We start from the raw sequence: 24945 nt of genomic DNA on the forward strand, positions 1-24945 counted from the left end.
TAACCTATAGTTTCCCATGTTTGACACTATTTGCTGAAGCACTAGTCTATACTATCATGGAAGTAACTATTATCCAAAAATTATTGCTCATTCATCATGGGCCACGTTGTCTGCATTAAGCAAATGAATTCATAGGTTTGAGGTTTTATCCTCCAATTCAGGATTTGGGCCCTTTATCAAATACCTGCAATGTTTTGCAACATCCAGTTGAAAATAGGCAAACAATTCTAGGTACTACCACAAGTTCTAGAAAAAATTAAGATAATTCGCTATGATGAATTCAATTGTTTCAAACACAGTGCTAAAACCTTGTAACTCTGTGTAAGAACTCTGTGGCTGTGAGACTGAGCCCTGCCTCCTATCACTTATCCATCAAGGCCAGGATCATGTCACAGGTCAGGTCTTCCTCCAGGTCCTCACCTCCGGTCTTGGCGTCCATGAAGTCAATGGGCACCATCTCTCCTGGGATCGGCTCTCCACTCATCAGGGATACCTCCTCAGCTGTGGCTTCTTGAGGAAAAAGGCACAGGGTTGTTATATTTAAAATAAAGCTGAGAAATTAAAATTGATAGATGGTGCAACTGTGTCTTGCAAGTGATTGCTGAATTTTTAGCACAGCAGTAAGCGTTTTAGAGAGCAATCCTTCCGTTTATAGAACAGTACAAATGTGGTGCTGGAGAAGACTCCTGAGAGTCCTCTGAACAGCAAGGAAATCAAACCAGTTAATCCTAAAGGAAATCAACTGGGAATACTCATTGGAAGGCGTATACTTTGGCCACCTGATGCGAAGTGCTGGAAAAGACCCTGATGCTGGGAAAGATTCATGGCAAGAGAAGGGCAAGCAGAGGACGAGATGGTTGGATGGCATCACCGACTCAATGGATATGAATTTGAGCAAGCTCCGGGAGACAGTGAAGGACAGGGAAGTCTGATGTGCTGCAGTCCATGGGGTCACAGACAGTTGGACACGATTGAATGACTAAACAATGACAACAACATGGTCATTTGCTGTAGCAGCCCCAGGAGATGGACACGGTGCCCAGCAGCTCCATCAGGCCCAGGGACAGTCCCCCAGGGTGGCCAAGGATGTCATCGCCTGGCTCACACGTCTGGCCAGGACCCCATGAGATGCGGGTGTGGATCCACCAGGCCCCCAGGCCCATTCCTCTCCGATTCCTCACTGCCGTCATCACCCCCACTTTACCAAGCCACCCACTACGGTGGCAGTAGCACCAATGCTAGGAACAGGCGCCTGCCGGGGTCGGGCACTTAGGGCTCCCTTTACAGTAACTCCCAGCACCCAGGGAAAGGCACAACCAGAAACCACTGTGGAATAAAACCCAATTGGTTTAAAAGGAGGTACCGTCTTCCTTGGCTGGCTCTCTTGGGTTGGCGGGCTTCCTCTTCATTGTTCTTTCTTTTTCCACAGTGGTCGGCTTTTCCTGCCCAGAGTTACATTTTTCCGAGTGTCTGTGCATGTTGCTCTGTGGGGTGGGAGAGGGAAACGACACAGCAGGGGGGCAAGTCATTGTTGCCAGGAACGGCCTGGAAAACCCACGGCTAAAGAGACAGGACGCAGGGAAAAGCGCGTGCCTCACACAGTTCGTACAAACACGACAAATTTTTAAAGGAGACTGCTTTCGTTGTGTTTAGGTCTAGCCAAAATCCAGCTCATCTTTAAATATTTAAAAAATCATAGGCATCAGTGAGAAGACAAAATTTATTTTTCTGGACTGTTTATGAAGCGAGGCTTGAAAAATTCAATAGACTGGATCCCGGATTTTATGAAAATCAATGATATACCATGTACATTTCACTGTGTTGTCAGCTTCCCCCTCCTCCGGAAGGTATTAAGATTGTACAACATATGGAGTTAAAAAGGCAGCTCAGAGCTTTCATATCAGACCTATTAACCATATAGTTTTGTCAGCAAACACTCAGGATGATTTAAAATAAGTGAAAACACTTACACTATCTGACAAGTTCATAAACTACAGTAAGATACTGGCAGCATGTCATGAAATACGTCCATTACATAAAACACGTCTCCTAATTTCCATTTTGACTTCAGTGTGGTGCTAAGGACCGTCCGGGTGTGTGGGGAGGAGGAGGGAGGATTCACATGTCAGGGGAGGGGAAATATTATTTAAATTTCTTCCATTTTATGCTTAGCCATAGGGGTTGGAACACTGCTTCAACAGCAGACTTGAGTAGCTGGGACAGAAACTGGTCTGTGAATCTGAAAATATTTACTTTCTGTCCCTTTACAGAACAAAAATGTACCAATCCTTGGTTAACAGAATGATAATGGCTGTAAAACCAAGCCTTTTGGAGTCAAAGATTCTTCTGTGAATATGATAAAAGCAATGGCTCCAACCCCAGCAAAGTTCAAAAATCTCCATCTACGATTTCCCAACAACGTCACTGACTTCCCAACAATGTCACGAAGTTCATGGCTAAGGACCCCTGATACCAGTTTTGGATGAACAAATAAAACAAATAAAAACATTGAGCCTTTAAAAAGTAAGTGAGGTAAGATTTTAAGTAAACATATCGATATTTGGGGCTTCCCAGATGGCGCTAGTGGTAAGGAACTCGCCTGCCAATGCGTGAAACATAAGACATGAAGATCCCCTGGAGAAGGAAATGGCAACCTACTCCAGTATTCTTGCCTGGAAAGTTCCTTGGACAGAGGAGCCTGGTAGGCTACAATCCACAGGTGTACAAAGAGTCGGACATGACTGAGTGACTCAGCACACGTCAACATTTAGGGCCCAGAGAGCAAAGTGTAATAATACAACAAACATTCGTGTCAGGGAAATGTTTCTCAAGAGAGGAGGCCCCTGGTACTCCGAATCCACAGTGGGGTCCTTTCTGGGGAGAAAGGGGGGTGACATTCTGGCACCACTCCAGTATTCCTGCCTCAAGGAATACACAGGGTCCACTGTGTGTTAAAGGAAGTTTGTGAATCACTTACTTTGGGAGCATGACTACTTTACAGCATTGTTAGTTTCTGCTGGGCAGCAAAGTGAATCAGCTGTGCATGCCCGCGTGCTCAGTCATGGCCAACTCTTGCGACCCTGTGGACTGCAGCCTGCCAGGCTCTTCTGTCCATGGGATTCTGCAGGCATGAATACTGGAGTGGGTTGCCATGCCCTCCTCCAGGGGATCTTCCCCACCCAAGGATTAAACCCGCGTCTCCTGCATCCTCTGCCTCACAGGCGGGTTTTTTACCACCGAGCCACCGGGTAAGCCTGAATCAGCTATAGGTGTACACATATCCTCTCCGTTTTGGACCTTTCTACCACTCCCCTTCCCACCCTTCTAGGTCATCATGGAGCACTGGGTTGGGCTCCCTGCACTATATGGCAGCTTCCCACTGTTAACTGCTTTACACATGGTAGGGTATATATGTCAGTTCTACTCTCTCCATCCGTCCCACCCTCCCCTTCCCCTGCTGTGGCCACTAGTCTGTTCTCTACTACTTTTTACAAATTAAATTGAATTTGAGTATCCAGATATGCTTTCATTTATTTGCTTATTTTTATCTAAACACAGTTTTTGTGGGGTTTTTTTTTTTTTTTGGAGTTTTACATTCTCAGCAAAATTGAGAGGGAGGTAGAGATTTTCTGCCCTAAAAATCCTCTGTTCTCTGCCTATTTGTTCCTCCATCGAGCCCAACCCTTGGAGGCCATTGATCTTTTTATTGTCTCCATACTTTTGCCTTTTCTAGAGAGTCATGTAGTTGGAATCATACAATCTGTAGTCTTTTCAGACTGGCTTCTTTCACCTAATGAGCATGTACAGTTCCTCCGTGTCTTTTCATGGCTTGATGGCTCATTCCTTTTTAGCACTGAATAATATCCCACTGTCTGGATGCACCGCAGTTTATGTGTCCATCCACCTACTCAAGGAAGCCTTGGTTGCTTCCGAGTTGCGCTATTATGAGTAAAGCTGCTATAAACACCCGTGAGCAGGTTTGTATGTAAGTATAAGCTTTCAGCTCTTTGCGGGTAAATGCCAAAGAACAGGGTTGCTGGATTGTACTGTGCGAGTACATTTAGTTTTGCAGGAAACTTCCAAGCTGTCTTCCAAAGTGGCTGCACTGTTTTACACTTTCACCAGCAACGAATGACAGTTGCTGCTGCTCCACATCCTTGCCAGCATCTGGTGTTGTCAGTGTTCTGGATTTTGGCTGCTCCAATAGGTGTGTCGTGGCATCTCATTTTTTTTTTAAAGGGTTAAACAAAATGACTTTTATTCTAACAAGTTATTATATATGTTTCAGTAAAATAGCAATTGTTTGAATTTGCATTTCTCTGATGACATATGATGGGGAATAATTTTTCGTAGGCTTATTTGCCATCTGTATATCCTTCTAAGAAGATAATGGCATCCGGTTCCATCACTTCACAGTAAATAGATGGGGGAAAAGTGGAAGCAGTGACAGATTTTATTTTCTTGGGCTCCATAATCACTGAGGATGGTGACTGTGGCTCTGAAATTAAAAGACGCTTGCTCCTTGGAAGAAAAGCTGTGACAAACTTAGCATATTAAAAAGCAGAGACATCACTTTACTGACAAAGGTTCGTCTAGTTAAAGCTATGGTTTTTCCAGTAGACTTGTACAGATGTGAGAGGTGGACCATAAGGAAGGGTGAGTGCTGAAGAATTGATGCTTTCAAATTGTAGTGCTGGAGAAGACTCTAGAGAGTCCGTTGGACTGCAAGGAGATCAAACTAGTCAATTCAGTTCAGTTCAGTCGCTCAGTCATGTCCGACTCTTTGTGACCCCATGGGCTGCAGCACACCAAGCCTCCCTGTCCATCACCAACTCTAGGAGTTTACTCAAACTCACGTCCATTGAGTCGGTGATGCCATCCAACCATCTCATCTTCTGTTGTCCCCTTCTCCTACCGCCTTCCATCTTTCCCGGCATGAGAGTTTTTTTCAAATGAGTCAGTTCTTTGCATCAGGTGGCCAAAGTATCAGAGTTTTAGCTTCAGCATCAGTCCTTCCAATGAACATTCAGGACTGATTTCCTTTAGGATGGACTGGTTGGACCTCCTTGCAGTACGGGACTCTCAAGAGTCTTCTCCAATACCACAGTTCAAAAGCATCAATTCTTCAGCACTCAGCTTTCTTTATTCAACTCTCACATCCATACATGACTACTGGGAAAACCACAGCTTTGACTAGAGGGACCTTTGTCAATCCTAAAAGAAAGAAATCAACCCTGAATATTCATTGGAAGGACTGATGCTGAAGCTCCAGTACTTTGGCTATCTGGTGTGAAGAGCTGACTCACTGGAATAGACCCCGATGCTGGGGAAAACTGAAAGCAAAAGAAGAGGGCAACAGAGGATGCGATGGGTGGATGGCATCCCTGACTCAGTGGACATGAATTTAAGCACACTCTGGAGACAGTGTAAGACAGAGGAGCCTGGAGTGTCACAGCCTGTGGGGGTGCAAAGAGTCAGACTGAACAGCAATGGCACACATCTTCTTCGCTGAGGTGTCTGTTATAATCCTTGGTCCATTTTTCAATTGGGTCGTTTTCCTGTGGTTGAGTTTTAAGAGTTCTTTGTATTCTGGATAAATCTTTTATCAGATATGACATTTGCAAATATTTTCTCCTAGTTTGTAGCTATGTGCTCATTCTTTTGACAGTCTTTCACAGAAGTTTTTAACTTTATTGAAGCCCGTTGTATCAGTTATCTCTCTCATGGATCTTGTCTTTGGTGTTTCTCCTGTAAAAACATCACCATACCAAGGTCATCTGGAACTTTCCCCCTATGTTATACTCTAGGACCTTCCTTTAAGTCTGTGATCCATTTTGAGCTAATTTTTGGAAGAGTGTAAGGCCTGGATCTTGATTTTTTTTTTTTTGCATGTGGGTGTCCCATTGCTCCAGCATCATTTGTTGAAAAGATTATCTTTTCTCCATTGTCTTGCCTTTGCTCCTGTTTCAAAGATCAGCTGAGTGTTTCTGGAGGTCTATTTCTGGGGTCTCTATTCTGTTCCATTGATCTGTTGTGTCTGTTCTTGCGCCAGTATCACACTATCTGAAGTTTTATTTTTTAATAGTTTTTATACTTTAAAAAAGTTTATTTATTTGGCCGCATCAGGTCTTAGCTGCAGCAACTCGGGATCCCTTGTTGCGTCCTGGGAATTCTAGAGCACGCAGCTCAGTAGATGTGGCACCCAGGCTCGGTCGCCCTGTGGCATGCGGGATCTTGGTTCACCGACCAGGATCGAACCTGCGTCCCTAGCACTGGAAGGCAGATTCTTAACCCCTGGACTACCCGGGAAGTCCCTAAGGCTTTATGTTAAGTCTTGAAGTCAGGGAGCATCAGTCTCCCAACTTTTTCTCCTTCAATATTGTGGGTCTTCTGCTCTCTCTGTAAACCTTGGAATCAGTTTGTCAGCAACCACAAAGTAACTTGCCAAGACTTTGATGGGAATTGCACTGAGTCTATAGGTAGACACCTTGATGATACTGAATTTTCTTATCCATAAACTTGGAATGTTTCTCTACTCATTTGGTTCTTCTTTGACTTCATTCATCAGAGCATTCTTCATTTCTGTTACAGTCTTATTGATCTTCAGCATTTCTTTTCAGTTCTTTCTCAGCATTTCCAGCTCAGCTTACATGGTGTGCTGCCTATTTTTTCTGTTAGAGCTCTTAGCATAGAATCATAGTTGTTTTAAACTCCTGGTCTGATGATAATTCCAAGGTCCCTGGGCCTCCTGATGCTCGCTCTCTCTCTTAAAATTTTTATTTATTTATATTTGCTGTTTGGCACACCTTGGGATTTTTTCTTGTTAGCTGGACATGATATACTGTATAAAAGAAACTGCTGTAAATAGGCCTGGGCTCCAAAATCACTGTGAACGGTGACTGCACCCATGAAATTAAAGGCTTCTTGCTCCTTGGAAGAAAAGCTATGACAAACCTAGACAGCATATTAAAAAGCAGAGACATTACTCTGTGGACAAAGTTTCATATAGTCAAAGCTATAGTTTTTCTAGTCATGTATAGATGTGAGAGTTGGACCATAAAGGAGGCTGAGCGCTGAAGAATCAATTCTTCTGAACTGTGGTGCTTGAGAAGAGTCTTGCGAGTCCCTTGGACTACAAAGAGATCAAACCAGTCAATCCTAAAGGAAACCAACTCTGAATATTCCTTGGAAGGACTATTGCTGAAGCTCCAATACTTTGGCTGCCTGATGCAAAGAGTCAACTCACTGGTAAAAGACCCTGATGCTGGGAAAGACTGAGGGCATGAAGAGAAGGGGGTGACAGAGGATGAGATGGTTGGATGGCATCACTGATTCAAAGGACATGAACTTGGGCAAACTCTGGGAGATGGTGAGGGACAGGGAAGCCTGGTGGCTGCAGTCCATGGGGTCCCAAAGAATTGGACACAACTTGGCGACTGAACAACAAATATTCTATCAAACGGATGGGCAGCATTTTATCTGTTTGTTAGTTGATGGACATTTGGGTAGTTTCCACTTTTTAATAAATAATGCTGCTGTGAACGGCTGTGTACAGATTTTTGTATAGCCATAAATTTTCACTTCTTTGGGGTACATGACTAGGTGTGGAATTGCCAGGTTACATGGTAACTCTATGTTTAACTTTTTGAGGACCTGCCAGGCTATCTTACAACGTGACTTCATTTAAAAATGTCACCAGTAGTGTATGAGGGGTCCAGTCTCTGCACATCTTTTATTATCTGTCTTCTCTGATCAGTTATCCTGCTGGCTGTCCCATATGGTAACTAACCATCATTCTGCTTTGCATTTCCTTAGTGAGGAATCTTTTCGCAAGCCTATAGTTTATCTGTATGTCTTCTTTGGAAAAATGTCTACTTAGATCCTTTGCCTGTTTCTAATAGAATACTTATCTTTTTATTATTGAGCTGTAAAAGTTCTTTATATATTCTAGACACAAGTCCCAATGTGCTTGCTTGAATAGGAGGAAAAGTTTCAAAACTTCTGATTTTATGTTCTGAAGGAGTCTATGAAGCTGACTTATTCTCTTCTCTGTTTTCCTGTGGCTTCTTAACAATTTTAACTCAGCATGAATGACACTGTTTCTGGAGCACTGCCACTGCTTCTGTTTGAAATTCTGAAGTTTTAGCATTAACACTGTAAAACTGTCCCATGACACTTTCCCCAAAACACAACGACCCTACTATCGTCTCTTAAGAAGAAAGAGTTTCCTCCATAAAATAGTCAAATTCAGATCATTTTGAACTTTTATAAAGTTAGAGTGAAGCACACATCATATCTAGGAATCTGGCTAATCATCTCTGGTGCCTTTAAAATGTCCATAAATTGACACTTTTTTCTTTCAAAAAGGACTCATCCTCCATCCCTGGAATAGGGCCTGAATTATATGATGCATTTGCAATGAAGAGAAGTAGGGTTGTGTCACTTTTAAGACTAGGGGACAAAAGGCACCACGGCTTCCTCCTTGCTCTCTCTCACTCATTATGAGGATACTTGAGCAACCCAATGGAGAGGCCATGTGGCCAGGAACTGTGGCCTCCAGCCAATAGCTGCATTGAGAGCGCCAGCTTGGAAGTGGTCCCTCCAGCCCTCGTCAAGTCTTCAAATGACTGCAGCCCTGACAACATGCTGATTGCAACCCATGAGAGACCCAGAGCCAGAACCACCCCAACTTCCTGACCCACAGAAAATGAGACAGGACAAATGTGGGTTGTGTTAAGCCAGCACGTTGGGGTAATTCATTATGCCATAGATAACCAATACAACATCTAAAAAATGATAAATATTAGAGTAAGTGTATTTCTCAGCATAGTACCAATGGCACGAGTCTTAGAATATCTACAAAACATATGAAAAACAGCATTCTCTATATGAAGTAGCCTAAATTGAATCCACAAGGACAATTCTTTAAAGTGTTACCTGAAAAGCAGGGGTTCTTTAGTCTGAGGACTTCCTAAAGCCATTTGCAAGATTCTGTCTGCAGGATTGTCTTTTTCCACAGAAGGGAAACGACACGTTTATGTAAGATTTCCAAGACTTCGTGACTCCAAAAAGCTAATAACCACTTTCCTAAGGCATGAGAGATGCTATCTTAAATCCTAGCAAGTTTCTATAATCAGGTTTAAACTGCCTGGGTGTGACACTGTGCCTGGGGGATCCCGGGATCTTTTCAAGGAGGATTTATTGTGACTTGAGTGAGCTTACCCAGCGGGAAAAACCTTTGCCACACTTGGGGCATTCATAAATAGTCGGGACGAAATTGGTATCGTGGTATTTCTTGAAGTGCACATTTAGAAGCTGCTGCTGTCGGAAACACTTATTGCAGGAGAGACAGACAAATGGCTTCTCTCCGGTATGGGTACGTATGTGAACTATCATATGACGTTCCTGGAAGGCAAGGAAAACAAACAGGCTTAGCTACTGACAATTTTTTAGTATCAGCATTATTTATTGTGTGTGTTTAGTCACTCAGCCGTGTCTGACTCTGTGTGACCTCATGGACTGTAGCCTGCAGGATGGGAATGGGAATGCCATTTCCTCCTCCAGGGCATCTTCCTGACCTAGGGATTGAACCTGCATTGCTTGCATTGCAGGCGTTTTCTTCCCCACTGAGCCATTGGGGAAGCTCCATTATTAATTGCATACCTTTCCCCCCTCCTCCAAAGATGTGTGCATTTTTAAAGAATTAAACAAAGCCATTGCATTCTTGACACAGCACCACCACGGAAGCAGCACAGTATGGCCTCTAGGAAGCAAGGTCTTACCCGGTCCTTGCCACCAGGTTACCAAGTTCTCACGATTAATCCCAGCCGGTCCTTCACTCCCGGGGGGATGAGGCAGACCACACTTGGAAGAGTGAAACCGAAATCAATTTCCTCTCCAGAAGAGCTCATGTAGCTGCAGCCTCATTTCTATAATTATTTGCCATGATCCGAGTTTACAAAGAGCAGACAGATCCTGCAAACTTGAAAACCTATCGTTAGAGCTTCAATTCAGCGGATATTTGGGGGTCGAAGGAAGTTAAACACCTAAACATTTTCCTGGCTATTATGCAATGTTGTTACAGCAAATCTCCATATCGATTTAAAAGCACAGTGGTGAAAATCATTGTTCTCAGCAAAGAAATCACCAGAAATTTTAACCAAGATTTACATGAGTAACTCATTTGGGGAAGCAACACAAAAATATAGATTCTACATGCTGTGGGACAACTGAGCTGACGTGCTGCAACTGTTGAGTCTGTGCACCTAGAGCCCCAGGTGCTGCAACGAGAACCCACTGCGATGAGAAACCCACGCACGGCAACTAGAGAGTAGCTCCCAATTTCCACCACTTGAGAAAGACCACACGCATCAACAAAGACCCAGCACAACCAAAACTAAATAAATGAATTAAAAAAACAAGACACACAACAGTCCTGCTTGGTGTGGCTGCTCTGACTCACGTTCGGGCAGCCCCACGGCTTTGGCACCATCGATGCCAACGTCACAGAGAGAAAGGGCAGAGAGTGTGTTGGCAGCATAACTACTTAATGACAGTGACTTCGACCTTATGATTCTGATGGGCTTCAAGGACCTCAAGGGGTCTGTGAGCCACACTTTTGAACCCACACTGTAAAAACAACTTGGCTCACGCACAGCTGTCTTTTGGCTATTCTGAACAGTCTCTTTTATGGAAGGCACGATTTTTCGGAATATGTTCAAAGTGAAAAAGAATCCCACTCCAGCCCTTCCTTCTTCCATCTCCCCCTGCGCCCCAGCATCTGCCCGGAGTCCCTGATACACAGTACCTGCTTGCAGGCATAGCTGCAGTGTTCACACTTGAATCTCTTCTCATTTTTGTGAGTCTTCTGGTGCTGGATAAGAGTGTAGCGATCGTGGAACACAGCAGGGCAGTAACGGCACTTCATCTCTGCAGCTTCGTATGTGTGCAGGTTGCGCAAATGGACACCTAAAAGCATCATGGAGCATCATGTGCAAGAAGTTATTTTCTGTGACGTCGATTTTCCCCTACCCTTCAAATAGAGTTTCTCAACCTTGGAACTACAGGCAGACCTCAGAGATACTGCAGGTTCCCTTTCAGACCATTATGATAAACCAAACCAAACAAATATTAATACATGGATGTTTTTGCTTCCCAGTACCTATAAATCTTATGTTTATGCTACACTATTGTCTATTAAGTGCGCAGTAGCATTGTGTCTAAAAAACTTGATACACACTTTAATTTAAAACTACTGCTTTAAAAAATGCTAATTATCATCTGAGCCTTCAACAAGTCATAACCATTTTGCTGGTGGAGGATTTGAAATATTGTGAGATTTATACCAAAATGTGATACAGAGATAAGAAGTGAACAAATGCAGTTGGAAAAAAATGGTGCAAATAGACTTGTTCAATGCAGGGTTGCCACAAACGTTCAATGTGTAAAAAACACAGCATTTGAGGAGCACAATAAAGCAAAGTACAATAGAATGGGGTCCGCTGGTAGTAACACTTGAAGCTGGCTGATGTTGTCCCGGGTGGGGTGGGGGCATCCTGGGTGCTGTAGCATGTATGTTTAGCAGCATTGCTGGCCTCCACCCTTTAGCGCCAGTCGCATCCCTTCCTCCCCAGGGTGACAACCAAAGTGCCTCCAAATACTGCCAAATGCCCACCTCCCCAGCCATAAAGTCATTCTCAGAGGAAAACTGCTGCTTTAAGTGCACAGTGTACTGACATCTCATGCTAATATTCTTTCTCATGGAGTTAAGGACATAAGGTAGGGCATATCGGACCCAACGTGTTCATGAAAGAAAGCACTTGGAAAACCATACTATGTGGGTGGATTTTTAGGATAATGTTAAGATGGTTTTATGTGCGTGTCTGTGCAGTGCTGATTGTGTCCGACTCTGCAACCTTATGGACTGTGGCCCACCAGCCTCCTCTGACCACGGGGCTTCCCAGGCAAGAATACTGAAATGGGTTGCTATTTCCTTCTCCAAGGGATCTTCCCGATTCTGGGATAGAACCCATGTCTCGCATCTCCTGCATTGGCAGGCGGGTTCTCTACCACTGTGTCGCCTAGGATGGTTTTTACGTAACAAAGATATAACCTCTGCAATTTTTGCATAATTTAAAAAATATATATTTTATTTGGCTGCACCAGGTCATAGTTGGGGCATGTAGGATCTAGTTTCCTGATCAAGGGTCAAACCTGGGCCCCCTGCATTGGGATCTCTGAGTCTTAACCACTGGACCACCAGGGAAGTCCCTAACCTCTGTATTCTGACTTAAAAGCCCAGACGTTCTGTTAGATGTCAATCCTCTGACTTTTCCTATGTCGTAATTGACAGACACACTCTAAGATAATTTCTTGTCAACTGAGTCTCGCGTGAGTTGGCTTTGTGATCCTTTGTGTCAGTGGCTAAACTAAAATCAACAACTGCTGGGTGGAGGTACACACGCCAGGTGTGCTGACTCAGTAATTTAAAGAGCTTGGAATCTCCTACAGAGACAAGAAGGAAGGCTGGGCTTGTTTATAGAGCATCTCATGACACGTATGGAGGGTGTCACTGACTCAGATGGGCCATAACCTGTATTTCTTAGTGGCAGTGTCGAAAATGTCCCTTCTAGGCAACTGGCTCATGATTCACACCCTACAAGGTCCCACTGGGCTGTGTTTTGCAAGTGACAAAGTTTGAAGAAAAATAAAAGCTAAGGCTTCACTAAACACCTTTACCCTTTCAGAAATGTTTTCAAAATAGTGTCTCTTGTCTCTAGAATTTCTCTGGGCAAACCGGAGCCTCTGTCTCTGCTGGCATATTCTGAGCATCACAGTGTTATGTGTTTTAGGAAGAGGACAGAGGCAGTGGAAACCGAGGCACCAGGAACCCTGGAACAAAGGAGAGAGGCTGGCTCACTCACTCTCCCTGTCCCCGACCCCTGACACCAACTACACCAGCTTCCCCTGAAGGTGGCATGTGATCCCAGCTCTCAACCCGGCACTCAGAGGTGCTGAAGGTGCCTCCTCTGTTCTGATGGTTTACCTGGTCACAATGTGGGTTTCACGTCACAGGAAGAGGACTCTTTCACTGAAGCAAGTTCCTTATGGGAAGAACCATGTCTCACTTCTTACTTTTGTACCTTAGTTCTCAGAACTTTTCAGGGTCACATCAGGGGGTTAAGAAAAGCTTGCTGAGTGTTACTGGACAGAGCACTGATAAAAGATTCAGAACCTGCAACGAGGACATGTCCTGGCATCCTGGTCACGGGACTCTGGGGTAAGTTCGCGTTCTGTCTCTGATCCCCTTCGTCATTTGTAAAAAAAGAGACCCAATACGGAGCCACGTAACACCTGAAGGAAGCCCATTATGAGCTCAAATGCCTGTGAGAGCTCATCTGTGTACCTAGACGGGACCTGGACCAAACTCTGAAACTGCAATTATGAGATATAGCCACAAGATGGCACCATAGGACCTCTGAAAAAACCAACAACCAAAGGGAAAAAAACCCAACCCCAGGAGCAGTTCTTGAATCCTACTGCCTCCATGGCATCAGGCCCAGGGCTCCTCAGGTATCCCAGAGCTGCACACAGTGCAGCCAAAAGAAGTCAGCAGCACTGACATGTATACAGTATCATGTGTAGAACAGAGAGCTAGTGGGAAGCTGCTGTACAGCACAGGGAGCTCAGCTCATTGTGCTCCGGGCAGACCTAGTGGGATTGACCTAGAAGGCTGGGATGGGGCGGGGTGGGAGAGAGGCTCAAGAAGGAGGGTATATATGAATACATATAGCTAAGTCACGTTGTACTGTAAAGCAGTTATGAAAAGTGGAAGTCTTCGTGGCTCTGTCATATTCAAGTCTTGCAACCCCATGGACTGTAGCCTGACAGGCTCCTCTGTCCATGGGATTCTCCACGCACGAATACTGGAGTGGGTTTCCATTTCCTTCTCCAGAGGATCTTTCTGATCCCGGGAATGAACCCGGGGCTCCTGCATTGCAAGCAGATTCTTTACCGTCTGAGCCACCAGGGAAGCTCAAAGCAACTACACACCAATGAAAAGCACAATAAAGGAGGTTCCGGGTGCCAGACACTCACGCAGGTCGCTCTTCCTGGCGATGGTGGTGGCGCAGTGTGGGCACTGGTACTTGGGGACATTCTCGCTGTGCTTCTGCAGGATGTGCATCTTCATGGTCCCGCTCTGGGTGAAGCGGGCATGGCAGATGTGGCATTCGTAGGGCTTCTCACCTGGGACACGGAGGACAACAGTGACCCTCTGCTGAGGTGCTCCACCCCGAAAACCCTGGTGCTCCCCAAAGGACACCTGGAGCCGAAAGCCTTTCTTTCCCTCAATATTCCCTTTTCAGTTCCTTCATCCTACGTTTGACTCCCCAATGAGCACGAGATTCCTAAATCAAGCCCGACAACGTCACGTCCAGCTGTGTGGACAGTGGGCCAGAAGAAGCGACTCTCCTAACATCTGGTGGCTGCTCATGGTTCAAGAACCACGCGTGCCTGTGTGCTCAGTCGCCCAGTCGTGTCCAACTCTTTGCGACCCTATGGACTATAGCCCGCCAGGCTCCTCCGTCCATGGGATCCTCCAGGCAAGATACTGGAGTGGGTTGCCATGCCCTCCTCCAGGGGATCTTCCTGAACCAGGGATGGAACCCGCGTCTCTTGTGTCTCCTGCATTGGCAGGCAGGTTCTTTACCACTAGCACCACCTGGGAAGCCCTCAGAGAAAGCAATGCTTTACCTATTTGGCCTTAAGCAGGAGAAACTCCTACCTGAATGTGTTCTCATGTGCCGCTTCAGCTTGTAGGTGTCTTTGCTGGCGTAGTTGCAGAGGGAGCACTGAAAGGGGCGCTCACCCGTGTGCGAGCGGATGTGGCGCTTCAGCTTGCTCGCCTGGTAAACAAATGAAAGATATTCATTGCAAGGGAAACGTCAAACCTGCGGACTCTTGAATAAAGCAGCATTATAAAAGATATGTAAATGAGTCCAGCGTTAACATCAGAGCCCACTTCATACCCCGGAAAACACGCTAAGCCTTTCATTTTTCTTTCTGGGTTGGATGGTGTCCTTCATCTGAGTTGTGTGTGCTGAGGTCCTTGGGCGATAATGAGCGGGAGGATCAAGAGACTCTCATCTTCAGCTTTGCTTTGCAAGAGAAGATGGAAATCCAGATGCTCAGTGCAAACACGATTTTATTTTCATTTCTAAGGCAACATCCTCTCAAAAGCGACAAAGTTTAGATTATGCTGCAGAAGCACGAAGGCCACAAGACTATTGTTTGTGTAAATAGAGAAACTTGAAACATGAGCTCTTGAATGGACCTGCGTCTGTTGGAGGCACTTCACAGCTCCAAGTCCTGTGGACCCTAAAGAGTCCAGGGATGGAGGAAAGCCTTCTTGGTAATTAAGAAGAGGTTACAGGGACTTCCCTGGTGGTCCAGTGGGCTAGGACTCTATGCTCCCAATGCAGGAGGCCCAGGTTTGATCCCTGGTCGGGGAACTGGATCCCACATGCTACAACCCACAGCGAAGAGTGAAGATTCTGTGTGCCTCAACTAAAGCCTCGAGCAGTCAAATAACTATCTTTTAACAAAAGAACAGGTTCCACCGGCAGTAGTTTCTCCATGAGAAGTAACTTTAAAAAAGTTATTTATTTTATTTTTGAATGCATTGGGTCTTTCTTGCTGTGCGTGGGCTTTCTCCAGTTGCAGAGAGCGAGCTCTGGTTGTGATGCCCGAGCTTCTCATTGCAGTGGCTTCTCTTGCTGTGGAGCAAGGGCTCTACGTGCTCAGCCTTCAGAAGCTGTGATGCATGGGCTTAGTTGCTCCGTAGCATGTGGAATCTTCCCAGATCAGGGATTGATTGAACTCGTGTCCCCTGCATTGGCAGGCAGATTCTCATCCTCTGTACCACCAGAGAAGTAACTTTTAAGTAGAAGAAAAGTAACATTTAAGTAGAAAAAAAATACACTACATTCTAATTTGATTAGAATGTATATAGCCTATTCAGTTAAAAGGCAGACACGCCTCTCATTTAATCTTTTTTTTGCCTATTTTATTACCTTCAAGAACTGTTCTTACTCTGTGATCACTTATTTGGGGCCTTTATCTACCTTTAGTAGAACAGAAGGTAATCACCCATGCCTGGAATACAGATGTCAGAAAGCGCTGAGTGGACTCTTTGTAATTTTAGGAGGGCTGTACAGGGCTGGGTTCCCTGATGTGCGGCAACTACACACAAGCCTGAAGAACATTCTAGAACAGGGGAAGACTTGGAAAACCAGAGCGAAGCCAAAAAAATTCGGCTTTTAGATTTTCATTTTTATTTATTTATTTTTGGGTGGACTGGGTCTTCGTTACTGTGGGCAGTCTTTCTCTAGCTGCAGTGAGTGGGGGCTACTCTTCGTTGCAGCGTGTCAGCCTCTCACTGCGGTGGCTTTTCTTGTTGCAGAGCACAGGCACACGGGTTTTGGGAGTTGCGGCACATGGGCTCAGTAGTTGTGACCCACGGACTTAGTAGCTCTGGGGCCTGTGGGATCTTCCCAGACCAGAGATTGAACTCCTGCACTGGCAGGCTGATTCTTTATCCACTGCGCCACCGGGGAAGTCCCAGCTTAGATTTTTAGAAGAAAAAAAAGATATCTTTGGGTGTACCAGAAAGCAAAACAAAAAGAACTTTTAAAATCATAGCATGAAAGATTTGATAAGTTGCACAGTGTGCATGATCAAAGAAAAGTGTTAGTCACATAGGCGTGTCTGACTCTGTGATCCCATAAACTGTAGCCTGCCAGGCTCCTCTCTCCATGGAATTCTCCAGGCAAGAACACTGGAGTGGGTAGCCATTCCCTTTTCCAGGGGATCTTCCTGATGCGGGGATCGAACCCAGGTCTCCTGCACCACAGGCAGATTCTTTACTGTCTGAGCCACCAGAGAAGCCCATCAAAGAAGGCTGTGTGTAAACCTTCTCTGGATGGCTGTGAAAGTGAGGATAGGAAGAGAGGGGAGTTCAGAAGCTGCTCTACCTGTGCCCCAACCTTACTCACTCCTGTTGGCACTTGTGTATAGGGGTGATGTCAGGGAGGGGACTTGGGCTACTCCTCCTTAGAGCAGACCAGCATGCTAGACTTCAAAAGTACAAAAAAAAAAAAAAAAAAAACCAACAACAAGATGATGGCAGCAGCAGAGGTTTGGTGTTGAGGCTAACCCCGGGGACAGGGCTCAGCGAACCTGGGAAGTGTGTGCTGAGAACTGGCAGGACAGCAAGCAAAAGTCCACACCATGCTTACGACCTCCAGATGGCTTCATTCTGTGAAACCCCCCATTTGTGTTTTTGAAATGGAGCAGGAGCCTACACTTCTCTGGTGGCTCAGACAGTAAAGAATCTGCCTGCAATGCGGGAGATGCAGGTTCGATGCCTGGCTTGGGAAGATTCCCTGGAGAAGGGAAAGGCAACCCACTTCAATATTCTTGCCTGGAGAATTCCATGGACAGAGGACCCTGGGGGGCTACAGTCTATGGGGGAGTCACAAGGAGCTGGACACCTGAGTGACTCACACTTTCACTTTCAGGATCCTATGGTCCTTGCCCGCCCCTACCCCACCCCCCGCAACAGGTTCTCTGCCTGCCTTTTGGTTGTGGAGAAGTTTAGTCAAAGAATAAGTTCAATCAGAAAGTGAGAAATGCTGAAACGAACGAAAAAACAAAGTCAAAAGAGACTAAATAATAACGATGTTTTCATTAAGCATAGTGAAAGGCCTTTAGTTCTTTCTCAAGGGCTATAGATGATATTCTGGGCCATATCCTGTGAACTGTCTTACAGATACTAAAACACCAGGTGGAAAAGTTAACTACATGAAGGCCAGACGGTACCTAGGACATGAGCTGCCACAATTCTGAGAAATGGCCTCAAAGAAACGGGAACAAAGCGATCCCGGAACTGAAGATTCAGTTCAGTTCAGTCGCTCAGTCATGTCCGACTCTTTGCGATCCCACGAATCACAGCATGCCAGGCCTCCCTGTCCATCACCAACTCCCGGAAAGATTAACTGTACTGAAAACAACCAAGATGATGCTGGTCCAACCAGTGACGACCAATTTGAAGATGAGTGTTACGGATGACTGCTGTTTCTGCATGTAGCTCCCCACCTCCAGCTCTGTCTATAAAGGCTCTCACCCTCTGCTTGTCGGGGTGCGGGGAGCTGGCCTTTGGAGAGATTTCCGCCACCCTCTCCCTCAAGTTGCTGGTGGTGGTGGTTTAGTCGCTAGGTAATGTCTGACTCTTGTGACCCCATGGACTGTAGCCTGCCAGGCTCCTCTGTCCATGGGATTCTCCAGGCAAGAATACTGGAGTGGGTTGCCATTTCCTTCTCCAGGGGATCTTCCCAACCCAGGAATCGAACCTGGGTCTCCTGCATTGCAGGCAGATTCTTTACTGACTGAGTTAAGCCGGCACCTGAAATAAAGCAAACCTTCCTTTCCACCAACCTGGCCTGTTTATTGGCTTTTGAGTGGCTGGACCCCACACACATTCTTTTGGTTACATTTTCATTATATAGTTACAACCTTTAACTCAGATGAGAAACAATTTTTTAAAATAGTAATAGCAAAAAAAAATTATCTTTGGAATCAAATTCTTACACTGTGAAATTTCCTAGTTGATGAAACACAGTTGCATCACTATTGCATTTAAACTCTCACTGTCCCCTTTGGCTTCATTGAGATTGAGTGTCTTTTCCTTGCTCAGGACCCAGCATGTGCTGTACTGGACGGTGGAGTCCTTAAAACTTGCAGAAAAGTGACATTCAAAAGTAACTGTGGTCCAGTGGTTAAGAATCTGCCTTGCAATGCAGGGGACACTGGTTTGATCCCTGGTCTGGGAGGATCTCACATGCCGCAGAGCAGCTGGGTCTGTGAGCCATAGCTACTGAGCCTGTGCTCTAGAGCCGAGGAGCCGTAATTATTGAAGCCCACATGCCCTAGAGACAATTGCTCCACAACTACAGAGGAGCCCCCACTCGCTGCAACTAGAGAAAACCTGAGTGCAGCAACGAAGACCCAGCACAGACAAAAATAAAAATAAATAAATAAAAAATTTAAAAAGTAACTGTACTCTTCTGCTGTCATTTTACTGAGGATGAGCTTAGTTTTCTGGAAGGTATAAATAAACCAATCTAGTTGAAATGATCATGACAAAGCTGAAGACTGAAAAAGCGGGTCTCTGTCCTTAAGAGCAGAAACGGCCATGTTTAAATCTTTAGGCAAGTTGCTTTGCATGGAACAAAGTACCACTGAAGAAAGCTCAAAGATTTCAGCAAAAATTCAAACCGGATCTGTGTTCTGTGTTAGAGCAAATACATTTCGATTTTGTGGAATGAGTGCTACATGGAATGCTGGGTAGAATGTTTAAACAAAAATGAGAATTGTTTCTCAAGGACCATAGATTACTTGTAATCTGTACACCATAATATATTACTTTCACTGCTGCTGCTGCTAAGTTGCTTCAGTCGTGTCCAACTCTGTGCGACCCCATAGATGGCAGCCCACCAGGCTCCCCCGTCTCTGGGGTTCTCCAGGCAAGAACACTGGAGTGGGTTGCCATTTCCTTCTCCAATGCATGGAAGTGAAAAGTGAAAGTGAAGTCACTCAACTGTGTCCGACTCTTAGTGACCTGATGGACTGAAGCCCACCAGGCTCCTCCGTCCATGGGATTTTCCAGGCAAGAGTACTGGAGTGGGGTGACATTGCCTTCTCTGTTACTTTCACTAGTTGGTATCAAAGAAAAAAAAAAGAAATCATGTTTAAAAAATTAAATTTAGAAATGAGAATGAGATATTGGAAGAGATGCTATTACCAGTTTGATTTACAGAAACTTCTTAATAAGACACTAAGTACAAAGAGTGAACTTACTTCCACACTAGCATACTTGCACACGGAACATTTAAAGGGTTTCTCATGAGTGTGTTTATAACGTCTGTGCCGGACGAGTTCTCCACTGGTGACGAATGCCATGTCACAATCACCACACTTGTGCGGCCTGGTTCCTGTAAAATCACACAGTTTATTCTTTCAAACAAGATTTAACAACAGTTTTTCAAGGCAATTATCACGTATAAATGATAGTCTCAAAATGCTTTAAAAATTCAGAAGAGGCTCTTTAAACCAAATGCTCCAGAGAGATATGAGAAAAATCTTTGGACCATCCAATGTTTTTAACCAAAGTGGAAAAAAAAAAGACAAAACTAAAGTCTAAAAAAGACACCATTTTAATTTAGAAACAGGTGGATCTGCCTTCTTACACAAGTCTCAACACGCATCCTGCAAGGGAAATGCCCCCCTCAGCTGTTTACCTGTATGGGTGTTGACATGATTCCGAAGGAGGGTGACTGTACGGAAAGCTTTCAGGCAAAGGTGACACACATGGGGCTTTTCAGTGCTGTGAATTTTCATATGACGATTGAAACTTGAAATTCTAGAAGAGGCGAACTTGCAGAAGTTGCAGTGGAAGGTTCGCTTTATTTCTGCAGGAGGGAGAGACAACATTTATGTGTTTGTAAACATTTTCCTTTAGGTGTTCAAATTCCACTTAAATACATCAAAGTAACTTGGCACATCCTTTTTTTTTTTTTAACCTAACATGGTGACCCAATAAAAGACACTCCATGCAAATGGTAACGAAAAGAAAGCTGGGTGGCTATACTAATAGAAGAAATAGACTCTGACAAAAACTGTTACAGGAGACAGATAAGAACAGATAAGACTTCCTGGGTGACTCAGTGGGAAAGAATTCACTTGCCAGTGTAGGAGACATGGGGTTCAATCCCTGATCCAGGGCAGATCCCACCTGCTGCAAAGCAACTAAGCCCATGTACCACAACTACTAAAGCCCACACGCCCTAGATCCTGTGCTCTACAACAAAAGAAGCCACCAAGATGAGACGCCTGTGCATCGAACCTAGAGAGTCGCCTCTGGTCTGCTGCAACTAGAGAAAAGCCCTTGCAGCCAAAAATAAATAAGTAAGAATTTTTTAAAAAGAAGATAATAGTAAAAGAGTCAAATCATCGTGAAGATATAACAGATATAAACACACGTGAACCTAATAATAGGTCCCCAAAATACTTGAAGCAAAAACTGAAAGAACTGAAAATAGGAAGAGAGCCTTTGATAGCAGCTGGAGACTTCAACAACCCACTTTCAACAATGAAGAGCACACCGAGGCAAAACATCATCAAGGAAACAGAAGACTCAACATAAACCTGTTTGACAGAATAGACTTCTATGAACACTCCACTCAACAAGAGCAAAATATACATTCTTCACAGGTGTATATGGAACCTCCAGGAAAGACAATAGGGTGAACCAGAAAACAAGTGTCAATTAATTTTAAAAGACAGAAATAATCTGCCCTTTGACCATCACAGACTGAAGTCAGAAATCAATAAAAGAAAGAAATTTTGGAAAATTCACAAATATATAGAAGTTAAACAACACACTCCTAAAGGACCAACGGGTCAAAGAAGAAATTGCAAAATACTTTGAGATGATGCTAACCACAAGGAAGAAGGGACAGTGGTGGCAGTGTGGTTTTCTAAACTGAATCACTTTTTAGCCCTGACCAACTGTTGCCAGAAGGAGCAAACAGTCAAGGGTGGCCATATACAGTTTTTTATAAAAGAGCTAAAAGTTGAAATTTCAAGGGTGAAATCTCTTGATTTAGATAAGAGAGAAACTAAACTTTTAAAAAACCTGAACAAATCATTTTTGAGGGTCAGGTTTATCCACTTTCCTAGCCTCACCTAAACATCCCCTCCCCTTAAAAGGTGTCTTGGCTGACTTCTGGGCATCACTCTGTCCATCTCCCAGCACTGACACACTTGCTTTGGTCTCCATCAGACCACCCAACCCCCAGGGCTGCAAAGTAGGAAGCAGATGGAGCCCAAGCTTCTATCTGTTGCTGTTGTTTAGTTGCTAAGTCTTTTCTGACTCTTTGCAACCCCATGGACTGTACCTGCCAGGCTGCTATGCTCAGGGGATTTCCCAGGCAAGAATACTGGAGTGGGTTGCCATTTCCTTCTCCAGGGCATCTTCCCAACCCACAGATCAAACTCGCGTCTCCTGCACGAGCAGGTAAATTCTTTACCACTGAGCCACCTTGGAAATCCAAGCTTCTATTTAAGTGCACCTAAATAGAAGGGAGTCTCTGTACTATGCTTTTAAAACATTTGGTCACAAAACTCAAAACTCTTTTGCATTTGATTCACAAGACAGAGTTCAAAATTTCCTGCCATTCTGAAAATGACTAAAGCAACCACTACAAACTCAAATTGTCATCTCCCCCACTAAAGAGAATCAGTTGCCCTGTTTGCAGAGCTTCTTGAACCAAATGAACTGGCCTACCCTTCGCCTTGTTTTGATTTTTCGTAGTGCTGGGTTTTTCAAGGTGTGCTTGACCCAGTTCAGGTTCCTCTTTTTGTTCTTCCATATTAAAGTTTGAAAATGTCAGAACAATTTCATCTCTTCTTTCATCTGGCCTTGCTTCCACAAGAAAAAACTGCTCTTCTGTTTTTTCACTGAGTCCACCTTCAGCCAGCAGCTGTTCCTCTTCCTGACCTTTCTGGAGCTAAAACACAAAAACAAGTATTCAAACAAGTACAATACTGTTAATTACAGCCTGATTTAACTCTTTGCCTTGATGAAACCATAACATCCACAGAGGAAAACACAAAAATGTACAGAAAATTGTCTGTTGCAACCAAATTGCTTAAACTGTAATTATTAAGCATCAAGGGTTTGAATGGAACATTAATACAGTTTAAAAACTCAATGGATTTTATCATATTCTAATTAGTGTAACTTTTTTTTTTTTTAGGAGTTGATACACATTATTTTATTTAAATTTCATTGGCATGAACTGATCACACAGAAGAAAAATGTAATCCTTGGTAGGCAGTTTCTTCCTAGAAACAACCAGAGGGAGCACAGAGTTTTGGATTTATCCACCTGACTCTGCCATACCTACATCTTTTGGAAAGTTGAAATGAGTTTTCCAGGTTATCTGGGATAACCTGGAATACGAGTGATAACATATTTGTATAAAAAGCTGTAAAGTGTAACTTCTTAAGCTCTCAAAAAACTGCACAAGTTCCTCCATGATTTTTCTGGGACATATTACTATTGCAACAATTTAATCTTTTTTTTAAGATTTTTTTTGTGTGTGGATGTGGACCATTTTTAAAGTCTTTATTAAATTTGTTAACATATTGCTTCTGTTTTATATTTTGGTTTCTTGGCCATAGGCATATGGGATCTTAGCTTCCAGGGATCAAACCTGTACCCCCTGCATTGAAATGAGAAGTCTTAACCACTGACCACCTGAGAAGTCCCTGTGTTTAAAATACAAAATTTAAACTGCTTGGCCATATGTAAAATTGCACAAGTTAGTCACTCAGTCATTTCTGACTCTTTACGACCCCATGGACTATAGCCCGCCAGGCTCCGCTGTCCAAGGGATTCTCCAGGAAAGAATACTGGAGTGGGTAGCCATGCCTTTCTGAGGGATCTTCCCAACCCAGGGAAGGAGAACTCTAAAAAATAGTTTTCTGGCTCCCCCTTCCTTTTCTTAAAACCAGGTGTACCTTTATGGATCCAGTGCTTTCTTCCAGGCTCACTGCAGACTTATAGTCTTCAATGGCCCCGGTCACATTCTCCTCCAGAAGCTGAAATTGCATCACCTCCATCTCCTGCAGTGAGTACACCTCTTCCTGGACATTGAAGACACACTGGTGCAGGCTCTGCTGGGCCGCCTCCCCGAGCCACAGCAGTGACTGCACCCCACTTTCGGCCTGGTGCAGCATCACCTGCATCTCGTCCTCCTGCTGGGGATCCAGCCAGCTGAGGTCCTGCAGTTCAGCCTCTTCCGAGGGGAAGCGCACGGTCTGCAGGGTCAGGATGTGCCTCTCGCTCTCCTCCGGGGCGGCCAGCACCAGCTCTGGCACCTCCTCCAGGATCGTGGTCTGGAGGGGCCCCTGAGCACTCTCCACATCCGAACCCGCAGAGCCCGACTGTTCCTTTACTCGGCACACCCCGTCATTTCCCTCTTCCTCCTTCTCCAGGGCTCTGTCTGGTATCAACTCTGGTTCTTTGATTTGGGTGAACTGCTCAGGGGGGACAGAGAGCTCAGCCCCTGCCATTATGACTCCGCCTCTGTCAGAGAAAGAAGCAAGCCTGTCTGGGTGGGCACAGTGCGGGGTTCAGCCTAGTAGGCTTTGGGGCTGATCAAGGCCCAATAAGGTTCCAGGCCCCAAAGACTTGGGGGCTCACATGGGTCAGGACTAAGTTAACTCAGCCTAGGCTGAGAAGGGGTTGAGGCTAAGCAGTATTTAGGCTAAGGTAGGTGTTTGTCTAGAAGATTCTAGAACCAAAAGATTTGAGCCTGGGCAAGCTTTCAGCAAATGCACATGCCAGGCCTGGAAGGCTTGAGACTAGCCAGGCTTTCAGCAAAGGCACATTCCAGGTCCAGAAGGGTGGCTTGAACCAGCTTCCCACCAGCGCACAATTACAGACTAAGCACCCTTTGAGCCATGGAGGCTTCAGGCCTAGGGCCTCTACCCAGGCAGCCTTGGCCTTCAGGCCTCAGGCTCACCACATGCCCTTTCAAGGCGTGGGGCATCTTTCCCTCCCTGGACCACCTCTCTCCGCTTGCCCCTCCATGGCTGGGCCCCTCCCCCACCTCTCTGGTGCAGCTCTCAGGAACCTTTCCCGCCATTCTGCCACTCCCACTCCCGCGCTCACGCGGAGCAGCTCCTCCTCCAGAGGAGGCTGGAGTCTGGCCCCACTGGGGAGGATCCTCACCCAAGAAGCGTGGCCTGGACGCCCAGCCCGCCAAGTCCACTGGAATCCGCCTCGTGCCGCATGCTTGCAGGCCACTGCCTGCTGCT

At 45.1% G+C, this 24945-nt stretch overlaps 1 protein-coding gene across 3 annotated transcripts; it reads right to left on the bottom strand.

Annotated features, from left to right (window-relative positions):
• Positions 1-361: 361 nt before the first annotated feature.
• Positions 362-24945, bottom strand: CTCFL (CCCTC-binding factor like). 3 transcript variants are annotated; one of them, XM_088844391.1, is made up of 11 exons: positions 24860-24945; positions 23644-24211; positions 22406-22628; positions 20358-20528; positions 19918-20051; positions 14786-14906; positions 14098-14247; positions 10808-10968; positions 9223-9405; positions 1364-1484; positions 362-510 (listed from the first exon to the last, which is right to left on the bottom strand). In XM_088844391.1, the coding sequence occupies exons 1-11, from the start codon at positions 24919-24921 to the stop codon at positions 362-364; spliced, it is 2043 nt and encodes a 680-aa protein (XP_088700517.1). In that variant the 5' UTR covers positions 24922-24945. The 3 variants fall into 3 exon arrangements, with proteins under 3 accessions (XP_088700517.1, XP_055281253.1, XP_088700516.1); XM_055425278.2 differs by lacking the exon at positions 24860-24945 and having other exon boundaries at positions 23644-23769; positions 23866-24198; XM_088844390.1 differs by lacking the exon at positions 24860-24945 and having other exon boundaries at positions 22406-22613; positions 23644-24198.

This window comes from Moschus berezovskii, chromosome 15, assembly GCF_049115385.1.
Source record: "Moschus berezovskii isolate FMDL1 chromosome 15, NW_MosBer_1.0, whole genome shotgun sequence".
Lineage (NCBI taxonomy): Eukaryota > Metazoa > Chordata > Mammalia > Artiodactyla > Moschidae > Moschus > Moschus berezovskii.